Source organism: Neomonachus schauinslandi, chromosome 1 (assembly GCF_002201575.2).
Source record: "Neomonachus schauinslandi chromosome 1, ASM220157v2, whole genome shotgun sequence".
NCBI lineage: Eukaryota > Metazoa > Chordata > Mammalia > Carnivora > Phocidae > Neomonachus > Neomonachus schauinslandi.
In genome coordinates, this window is record NC_058403.1 from 53,981,446 (window position 1) to 53,992,690 (window position 11,245).

Consider the following 11,245-nt stretch of genomic DNA (forward strand, 5'->3'; position numbering starts at 1 on the left):
CATATTACCTAACTCAGAGCTGTGCTATTTTATAGTTGGATCCCTCCCCCCTGAAGTTCCTATTCAACTCATTATCTTTTAAAATGCAGTTTATTTCTTCCTCCACCCTGGGAGTCTATATGAGTATTTGTCTTGCTGCTACCAGTCAGACTCCAGCCTTAATCAGCCTTATCTCTGTGGGAGATATTTGGCAGAAATATCCAGGCATGGCCTTAGTCACAGTTGCTTGCATTATTCATAACAATGGGGAAAGCTAAAGCCTTTACTCACTGAGATTCTTTAAGATGATTATTTTGAATTCTTTGTCCGGCTATTCACGGATCTCTATTTAGGATTAGTTACAGCAGATTTACTTGCAGTTCCTTTGATTTCATGTTTCTGAGTCTTCATGTTCTTTGTAGCTTTGTGCTGGTGCCTAAGCATTGGAAGAAATAGCCACCTCTCCTAATCTTTATGGATGGGCTTTGACAGGTTCAGAAGACCTTCACTAATGTGCCCCGATAGAGATTCTGAGATCCTCTCAAACTTTTTCTATGGATATGTCTTCTCTGGACTTGTGCATGTAAATTCCTAATTTCAGGGATTTCTTGGTTTTTTTTCAGGAGCCCATAATCTCTTACTCCTGGTGTCTGACTGTTGTATTAAGAGTTGGGACATTGGAACCACACTCCACTCCTTTCTTTTTCCCTATGGAGAAACCTCAAGTTCTTGCAGGTTTTTTTCTCCCCAAACTTGTGGAGCTGTGCTGTGTACAGCAAGCCATCCTTCTCTTTTCCTTTATTCTTAGCTGCTGGTTTCATCAGTGCTCTGGGTGAGATGAAACAGAAACCAGCCCTTTGGACAACATGCTGAAAATTGGATGCACACTTCCCTCCCCACCCTGCAGGGAGAAATTGCAAGCTAAGGCCATCTCTCTTGGTGCTGAGGTTGTGCTGGCTTGGGAGAGGGACTGATGTGCATAAAGTGAAATTGCTCTTTCTACCCACTTCAATGAAGCTATTAAAGGTTCTGTGCTAATCTGGAGTGTTGCAACTTCTTAACTAGATTTTAGATTTCTCATAAAGGTATTGTGGTATGTACATCATTGTCAAGTTGGTGTTTCTGTGGAGAAATGAGGATTGAGACTTCCTATTCCATCATCCTGCTGATCACTCCTTACATTTAAAATTTTATGGGGACTATAGTCCTACCTTACAAAGCCTCTCTCTCTCTCTCTCTCTCTCTCTCGCTCTCTCTCTTTCTCTCTCTCTCACTGGGGATGAAAAAGCGAGACAATCAACTCTTTATATAGCTTTCTTTGATTTAGTTACATAGATTAGCTCTGGTAGAATATCCAGGGCCAGGATCAATGTTTGTATAAGCATCTTGAAAATTTGGTATTTTATTCTTTAGTTTGTCTAACTAGGACATTAACATACTTGAATATATTTGTACTCTGTCCAAATAAGAAGTAACTCACTCCTAAGTGGTCTGATTTCCCTCCCAGCAAGAGAAAAAAAGGAGATGGCCACCTGACTTCAGGGTCCATTCTGGGCTTCTCCCTTCTGTCCACCTAAAATGAAATTCTGATGCCTGATATTTCAGTTACTTTGCTTCTTCCTGAAGCAGACAGACCAAAAACAGACTGCTTATAGATGTTAGTAGAAGTAGATGTAGATGCCTGAATCAGAAATATCTAAGTTTAGGTGGAAAGTGAACTAATGACACTGAACTATCCCTTTCAATTTTGAGAATCTATGACTGTTATGACTTACATGTTTAAAAGAAACTTTTATTTTGAAATAGTTTGAACTTATAGAAAAGCTATAAAAATAATAAAGCTCTCCTACACACTTCACTCAGGTTCCTCAAATGTTAACATCTTGTATAATCAGAATTATGAAAACTAAGAAATAAATATCGATGTAATACTATTAAACTACAGACTATTTTCCCTCTGATTTCTCCAGTTTTTGTTGTTGTTATTGTTAATATCCTGTTTTTCCCAGCATTTAGTCTTGAATCCCATACTACACTTATTGTCATGTCACCTTAGTATCCTTCAATTTGTGATAATTCCTCAGCCTTTTTTTTACTTTGACACTACTAAGACTACTGGCCAATTCTTTTGAAGACTGTCCCTCTATTTGGGGTTGTCTGATGCTTTCTCATGATCATATTGAGGTTTTGCATTTCTGGCAAGAATACCACAGAAGAGAGGTACATGCTTCAGTGTATCATATCAGGGTGTACTAGTGATGTTCACTTTGATCATGGAGTTAAGGTGATGCCTTCTGGTTTATCTGTTGTACAGTCACTATCTTTCCCTCTGTAATTAATAAGTATTCGAGGGGAAAAAAAACTTGAGACTATGGAAATGGTTCAACTTCTTACTGCCCAGGTAAACAACAGCTTATATCCCATTTCTCCCTCAAAAGCTGTTGCTCCTCAGATTTGGGTTAGTTTTTTTGTCTAAACTCCAGTGGGTTCCAAAAAAGTCATGAACCTGCCATTTATCCGCCCTTTTACTTGCTGTAGGTATAAGAGAGGTGATCATTCCAGCTTTCTAGATCCCTAAGCCAAAACCACAACACTATATCCTTTCTTGTTTTAAAGATTAGCCTCTAGGGTATAATTTTCAACTGATACAAAAGTATAGAAGTAAAATTTTCAGGAGAACCAATGTTTATTTAGAAAAATTTAAATGAGGTTTAAATACTTATTAAATACTACATGCTTTGGTCATGAGAAACAGGGTGTAAAGTAGAAAGAGCCCGGGATTGGGAAATCAAAGATCTGACTGCTGGTGGTTTGCTGTCCTACTAGTGATTTCTTTGACCTTAATCAAGCCCCTCAGCCTCCAATTATCACCTGAAAAAAGGTAGAGGGCAGGCTGGATGGTGGCTGGGATGCTTCCTGGATGGACAATTTTCTGATTCCATGATAATAGCTCACATGCTTCTAATGGTTCCAGAGTAATTAATACCACTTATTGAGTGTTTTCTATGTGCCAATCACTGTGCTAGGCATTTAGCACAGGAACCTTACTTAATCATTAAGAGAACTCTATGAGGAAGGTAATATTATCCCCATTTTACAGAAAAGGGAACTGAGATTCCTAGATATTAAGAGAATCAACCAAGTTCATGCAGGCTGTGAAAGAGATGAAATGTGAAGGTCCATCTGTCTAATTAAAGACAATGCTCTGTACATAGCATGTACTTCCTATCTCTGAAATAAAACACTATAATAGAGTAATCTGTCTAGGATCTAGTTTGTACTTCATTTAAATTCCAGAGCATGCTATGACATATAAGAAACAGATATTAAACTCCTACACTATGTAAAATTCTGTCCTAAGCACTCTGGAGGATGGATACAACATTGTCCTTGCTGCACAGAAAACTTAAAATACAGTAGGAGAAATGAGACACAACATATAAAGATATAATCAACACCTCAGGAAGCAATCTGGGAGTGGAAAATAAAGGTGTAGACAGATACTGGAAGCAAGAGGAAGTCGTGGTCACTGTGGGCTGGGGTTGGTCATAGACAGCTTCAGTGTGGACTGAGGTCTGTTCCTGGCCTTCAAGGACAGGCAGGCTTTCTATAGAGTGGGGTCGGGGATGGGGGAATGGGCACATAGGGTGGCAGTTGGGGTAGAAGAAATGGATTGTACAAAGGCATAGAGGAAAAAGAAGTGTGTGGAGTGGATTAAGGCTACCAGGAATAGACACATTTGAATAAAGTGAAGATCTTCTGGAGAGGAGCAGCAAATAATGTTGGAAGAGTGTACTGGAGCAAAGCTGAGGATGGTAAGCTTGGTACACCAGGCTGTGGCAGGGGTAGGGAGGCAGTGAACGTTTTTGAGTGATTTGAAAAGAGATAATTGCAGGATAGATCCTTACACAGATGGGCACAGTAGGTTGCAGCAGGTGGGGCAGGATCAGAAAGAGCAGACAGAGGCTAATGTGGAAGTCCACGTTGGGGCACAGCCTGGTCTAGGGGAAAGATGGCTTCAGAATCACACAAAACAGGTTAGAGTCTCCCAGCTCTGACTTTTCAGCTGTGTCACTTCAGGCAGGTTTCTTAATGGCCCACTGCAAAATGTAGATAGCACCTTTACCACAGAAGTGTTTATTGATTCATTCAATATATTTGTTGAGTACCCCCATCTGTCAGGTAAGGAAAGAGAGGTATCAGGGATGACTCCAACATATTTGGCCTGAGCAATGAGTAGAGTGGATTTGCCATTCTTGTGACATTTAAATGATATACTGTGTGTAAAAGTCTTGTCACAGTGTTCGGTAAATAGTGGCTTGTCAGTACTCACTAATGCTCCTCAAAGGACTAGAGGCCTGGGCTTAGTTTGTGGCAATGCAATATAAATGAAGCCATTAGTACGAGCTTTCATCAACAGAGAGAGCAGTCAGGGCAAAAATAAGTGATTATCTAGAATACAGAAGTTTTACGAAGATTCTAAACCCCTTGTACTCCCTGAGGTACAAAGGGGTGGAGGAGGGACAGATCTGTTACTGGTGATTATATCTGTCAGAATTGTAGCAGGAGATAGATGCACACCCAAGCTAAGGTGTAACCAAGGAGAATCCAACAAAAGTTCAGAAGAAGGAGCCGATCCTGAAGCCAGGAGAGAGAACAACATAGAAATAAACCCCTGACAGGAACTCTGGCTTTGGTAGAACGCAGTGACCGGATGTGGAAGGAACCTGGCTATATATTCTCCTCCTCCCTGAAAACTAAAACCAAAAACATTACCTACCACCCAGTGCTCTCCACAAAAGTTAATGGGGAGAAAAAAGGAAGATAAGAAACAATTAACTAATGTAAAGCATAGATTCTAATGTCTCTGCCTCTGTAGCTGGTCACAGGCTGTGGTTGGTAGCTACAGTGTTTTTCTTCCACCACCCATTTCATGCTCTCCGCCCTCTCCTAGCACCTCAGCAAGGTGTAGTAACACCAAAGACACAGAGAGGAGCAAAGACTATCTTTACTATTGGTGAGGCAGGGATGTCACAGGCAGAGGGGACTTGAGAAGTCATGGTTTGAAGGAGAGGGGGTGGAGGTTTCCTGGTTGGTGCCATGATTTTATTGCTTTCGTGGTCCCCAGATTGAGATCTTGCCTCCTTCACTGAAATGAGGAAGCAGCAGCAGGCCATGTACACCCTACAGGATTGCACTGCAGGGACACATGGTGTCCCCCTGGACATCCCGGGAGCCACGGGCACAGGCACACGAGCAAGCCCTCCCCAATTATCCTTTGCCTCCTCCCTTCTGAGGGGGCAGAAACAGCACAGGATTAGATTGGGAGGGGGAGACGGAGGACACAGAAGAGGAAGGAGGTGATATGGCAGGGCACTGGAGGAGACGGAAGATTTGTATAGGGGAGGTTAAGGAAGAAAGGAAGGAGTGGAAAGAAACCTCAGGTCCCTAAGTAGCCCCTTGGAAGGGAAGGATGGAAATTATGGATATTGGAGTTGTGACCCAACCCAATGACATTACAATCCTGAGTTTGGAGAAAACCTGTTGGTACAGTAATGGGTTGGCAGTAATGAGCCCAGGTGCATGAGGAAGGGCAAGGGGTGAGCAAACACCTCTATCTTCATATAATAACTTATTTGAGAGGAAGGAGGACAGGTTATTTTCATTAGTGATGCTACTACAGCAGAGCAGTTTCATGCAGCCTGAGGGCTTGCATTCTTGGGGAGAGATGAGCTAAGACAGGGCCTACACTGGCCAGCCCCTTCCCCTAAATTCTACATCCCCCTTCTGCAAAGGAGTCAGCGTATCCAGGATTGAGCCACTTAACAGTTGTGTGCTGCTGGATAAATAATGTAACTTGTCTAAGCTTCAGTTTTCTCTTCTGCACAATGGAAATAACAGTGCTTATTTCATAGTGTACTGAGAAGTTAATAAAATAATAATAGAATGCCTAACAGTGCCTAGCACATGGTAAGAGCTCGAGAATGTTCTGTGTAGACTTCATCACTGAGCCACCAGCAGCTCTAGGAGCCCATAAGGCACAGAGAAGGCAGGGATTTTAGGGATGAATCTTCCAGTTAGAGGTTGCCATCTGGAGATGGGTTAGGAAATGGGGTGGAGTCTACTAGCAGGATTGAGAATCTGGGATATGACTGCCCCTGCTCCCAGTTCCCCCTCCAATATAAGTCGGCCAACTCACTGAGAGCTGCTCTTACCTTTTCCTCTATAGCGAAGTGTAAGCAGCACAAAGAGTCCTCTGAGCTCAGGAGGTAGAAGGGGGGATGAGGAGGAGGTAAGAAGAGGGCTTCATCCTGTGGGAAAACAGCGTCCTGCCATGAGGAAAACATGGAGAGAAGATGAAACAATTTTGGGGTCCAGAGCGGGAGAGGAGGGAAAAGACAGTAGGGAAGAACTGGACTGGGGAGCCTGGATCCCTTTGCAGCACTCCTGACAGGCAGAGATGTCAGGGAAGAGAGCTCTGCTTCAGACTCACACAGCCAGGTTTAGGAAAGGTCTGCTAAGGTTGGGAGCGCAGGGACGTTTCTGACCCCAGCAGCATGTGCCAAGGGCATTCCCTCATGTCTACCAACAAACACAGACTGTATTTGGGATCTAAGGCAGCTGGGGAGGGTCCAGCCTTCAGAAAGAGGCCGAAAGGACTAGCTGCCTTTGCTCTTGTTCTCTGCTGGATAAGTCTTTCCACCTTTCTCTTTCCCCCCTCCCCTCTCTTCTTGGTAGCCCCACAAACCTGGCAGCTAGCTTGCCAAGAATTGCCAAGTTTGCTGACATCTCACATTACAGAACTTTTGTTCATTCCTTCAACAGGAAGAGGCAGAAAGTGTGGACTCTGGTTGTTATCTGCTCAGTTATTATTACATTGTCCTTGACTAATTCTGTCCATGGGACATTAACAAAAATCCCAGCTGGTAGAAGCCTAGAATCAGAATGGAAGCTCCATTGGGGTGCCTGGGTGGCTCAGTCAGTTAAGTGTCAGACTCTTGATTTTAGCTCAGGTCATGATCTCAGGGTTGTAAGATCCAGCCCCGTGTTGGGCTCTGTACTGAGCAGGGAGTTTGAGATTCCCTCCCTCTGCCCCTTCCCTTGCTTACACACTCACTCTCTCTCACTCTAAATAAATAAATTATAAAAATCTTTAAAAAAAAAAGAACGGAAGCTCATGAATGCAGTAATTATTGCCTATTTTAGCCACCACTATATCCCACTGCCTGTCACACAGCAGAACTCAATAAATACTTGTAAAAATGAATGAATACAAACTTTGATTTCTTTATTTATGAAGAAATGAGGTTTCGATGATTCTAGACTTTTTTCAAATTCTATGTTCCGGCAGCTTCAGATTCTTTCCCTCCTTCTTCACCATCCTTACAGTTTTTCCTCAGAGATCACAAGATAGTTGACTAATTCCATGGTAACAGCTCCAGACCTCACATTCTCAAACCCAAACCCAAAGCAACAAAATTGTCATGGACAGTTTTGAGTCTCTGTTTTTCATCCAGGAAGCAAACTCTTTCTCAGAAGACCCAAGCAGAGTCCTCCTCTTTCTTCTTGGCCTGATTTGGGTCACGTGTCCCAACTCTACCCCTTGCAAAGGTGTCTAGGAAAGAGAATATTTGGCCAAGAGGAGAAGAAGATCCATTATTGACTTAAACAGTGATTTATCCCGCAGGACTGGGCACATTACTATTCTGAGTGAAATCAGGAAGCTGTTCACACAGAGAAAGGGGAAATTGGCCACTCAGTGGGCAACCATATCAGCCAGAGCTACAAAATCTGACATCTGCTTCTGCTTTTGCTAACCTCTCTTGCTTCCATCTTCACCCTGACTTTTTCTTTTCAGATGTGCCCTCTGATGTACAGTTATTTCTTCCACAGGCACCTTGAGCGTGGGACGAAGGGGCCAGTAAAACAGTGTCTGTCCCTCAACGACCATAGGAAGTGGGATAGAAGGCATGAGAGAGAGCAGACTCAGACTTGATAGTGACTAATTCATTTGTTCATTGCAGCTCCTCCATGGGCCAGGAGCCATTCTAAGCACTGGAGACTCAATGATATACAAGTTAGACAAAGTTTCATCTTTCATGGATTACATGTTCCAAGGGTGGAGAGAATACATTAACAGACAAATACATATTTGGAGTCAAAATGAAAAAGCATCGAAGAAGAAGATCCCAATACTTGGGATTTTATTTTTGTGTAATGAGAAGTCACTAGAATGTGTAATTTGGGCAGAAATGTGACATGATTTTGGTTTATATTTTAAGAGACTCACTCTACTTGCCATAAGTAGGGGTATTAAGTTAGTGTTATACCCATTAATAGTACACAATTAAACAAAACATGTATAACAAATTTTGATAAGTAATAAACACAAACAGTATATTTTGGAAATGTATTTCTTAATGAGAGAGATGGAGCTGTTTTTTTTTCTATGAGTAGTTTATATATTCATGAACAAATAATCCTAGAGAGAGAGGAGGTTTAGAGCCAAGTATATTTCTCTTTTTTCTTTTCATAGATACAAGCTTTGAGATGACAACTTCATAATTAAGTATGCAGGGAGGAAAAATTTTATTGTAGTAGTATCATTCACTTCATTTGGGTTCCTTTTGAGTTATTTGTTAAAAATCATACTGCAACTTATTAAAAATTAGTTTTGGTGGTCTACCAATCGATAACTGGATGATACCGTTCTTTAATATTGTGTCAAACACTGGAAGTCTCACAACTTATAAAAGGACTTGTTACCCAGTCACCGGATAACTCAACCTTTGTGCCAATATTTTGAATCACTCCTTTCCATTCTGCAGATATTTATACCCCAAGCTGATGAATCATGGTAAGGTTCTATGGCAGGTAAAGGTTGTGTTTTTCTTTTGTTATGGGGGTGACAGACAATGGCAAATTCATCACTTTGGTCAAAATAAATCTCTGACACATAAGTTTAGGAAACGGTATATACACAAAACAGAAATCTAGAAATTTATTCTTTTTAAGACTGTCATTACTTGTCTCTACCTTGGAAAGTCTGCCTGCACTTAGTTTGGAACCCACTGTTCTACTCATTGAGCTCCAATAAGGGCATGCATGTTACTTTCTTTCTCTGTACTTCTAGTGCCAAGCAAAATTCCTGGCACAGTCAGCATCCTTTTGTTAAACAATGAGGGAACTAGGAGGCTGGAGTAGCAATCTCAGTTTTTCCCATTCTCCCCCATATTTTTCCTCATCCTTGCTGAGGTGGAGTTTAATTAGGACGGTGGAGAAATTTTCTGGCTAGAGCAATTCTAAGCCAGGGGCAGTAATACCAAAAATACAACCATGAGAGATGCAAAAATTGTCTTTACTACCCAAGAAGCAGGTTGTAACAAATGAAAGGGACAGTCTGAGTCAGGTTTCCTGTTTGGCGTATGGTTTCATTACAGTCATGCTCACGTAGCTGGGTTCTCTTCCTCCTCCCCCTCCCGTCAGGTGGCAGCAGCGAGCAGTGGCCCAGTCTACCGTGCTGCGCTGGCAGTGGCATGTGGTTTCTCCCCGGATATCCCAGGAACCACAGCCACAGCCTCAGGCACAGCCAGTGACAACCATCTCTGCACGGGCACAGGAGACACAGACATTAGAACCCTTGGATTTTGAGTGGAGGGAGGTGTACTCCTACCATTTTTCATTTCTGCGCAGCCCAGTGGCAGATCTAAGCTTTGTGGGGCTGAAAGGTAATTCAATTTTGAGAGCCCTCTTTCAGGGGAAAAAAAAATACAAAAATTACTAAAACACATCTAGGAATAGGGCCATGGAAGAGACCTGGGAAAGTGAGGGCCCTGAGCATTTCTTTGCTTAGACTCATGATATATTTACCTCAATGCTGGCCCTACCCACGCAAACAAGGGAACAGATTCGGAAAGGGAGGTGAATGACGGGGGGGAATGGTAGGTGACAGATCATAACAGGACAACTGAGGGAGGAAGCGCTGGTGTATGAGGTCATGAAAGGGAGGTGGGAAAGGAAGAGGCAGAAACCCAAGAGCCCTCAGTAGCATTGTTAAGGGAAATGAGAATGGGCAAGAGATCACTGGGAACCAGGAGTTAAGACTCAGCCCCAGGATAATACAAACATGAGACAGGGGGAAGGTAAAGATGCTGGGGGATGGTCAGGGGAGGGCACAGGGCATCTTACCCACCATTCCTCCTCGTGGAATTACTTACCTGCAGGGCAAGAGGATAGTCTGCCTGAGTTTGTGATACTGACACATGACATCCTTTTTGTTGGGAAAGGATTTAAGTCTGAATAGGACAGAAGAAGGGATATTGCCCATGATATCTGTCTGAGGAATGATCAGGGGTTCTCTCCCACTCCCCACCCCCAGTCAATTACCTAAGCTTTTGAGAGCTTCCTTTATCTTTATGTCCACAATGGAGTCTAAGGAACACGGAGCAGTCCCTGGGATCATCAGCTGGAGGAGGATGAGAATAAGAAGGAAGCAAGAGGTAGACTTCATCCTGTAGAATGGCAGTGTCCTGGGGCTGGGGAAAGATAGAATGCTGACATCTCTCAGCTCCACTATGGTTGGGAAGGAAGGGCAAAGAACATGTGAAGAGTTTCAAGAGAGAAGAGAGGAACACCAGTATCAGTATGGAAGAGGCTGGATCTCTTCCAAGTGGCTCGAAGAATTAGGAAGAGTGGCTGCAAAGCGAATTCACTCACTGAGAAGTTCAGAAAAGGTCTGCAAAGACTGGTCAGGAAAGGATGCTTTATACCCTGTGATATTGACCTGGACACCCCTCAACACACAAGCAAGCACAATATACAAACACACTCTCCAGTACATTTTCAAAGAAATGCGTGCTAGGGCGTGACACACAACTGTGATAAATTCAGTGTGTCTATGATAAGCAACAGCTGCCTTTGCTCTGGTTCTCTGCCAAGGGGTGTCCTCCTGCCTTTCTGTTCTTCCCTCTCGTTTCTTCTTGGCAACCTGATAAGGCCAGTACCTAAGCCTTCTGTTAACAGCCCCATATTATAGGTCTTTGTGTGATCCTTCATCAGGAAGAGGTGACTTTAAGGTCTCAACAGAACCCTATTTGTCACCTGTTTAGACATCATTTTATTGTGCCTGGCTAATCCCATCTGTGGGAAAGTAACAGAAAACCTGATTAGCACTTGTTTATAAACAGGGAAGTTTACTATTTACTTAAACAGAAGCAAAGCGTTTGATTGCAAGGTTCTTGTTGGAGGTTCAAGAGGGTCATTACCA

General features: G+C 42.8%; 1 protein-coding gene across 1 annotated transcript; it reads right to left on the reverse strand.

The window, feature by feature from the left end:
• Positions 1-9,384: 9,384 nt before the first annotated feature.
• Positions 9,385-10,489, reverse strand: RETNLB (resistin like beta). Its single transcript, XM_021692687.1, is given in 3 exon segments — positions 9,385-9,584; positions 10,197-10,274; positions 10,366-10,489. Coding segments are annotated over 3 exon segments (402 nt in total).
• Between the last annotated feature and the right edge of the window lie 756 nt (positions 10,490-11,245).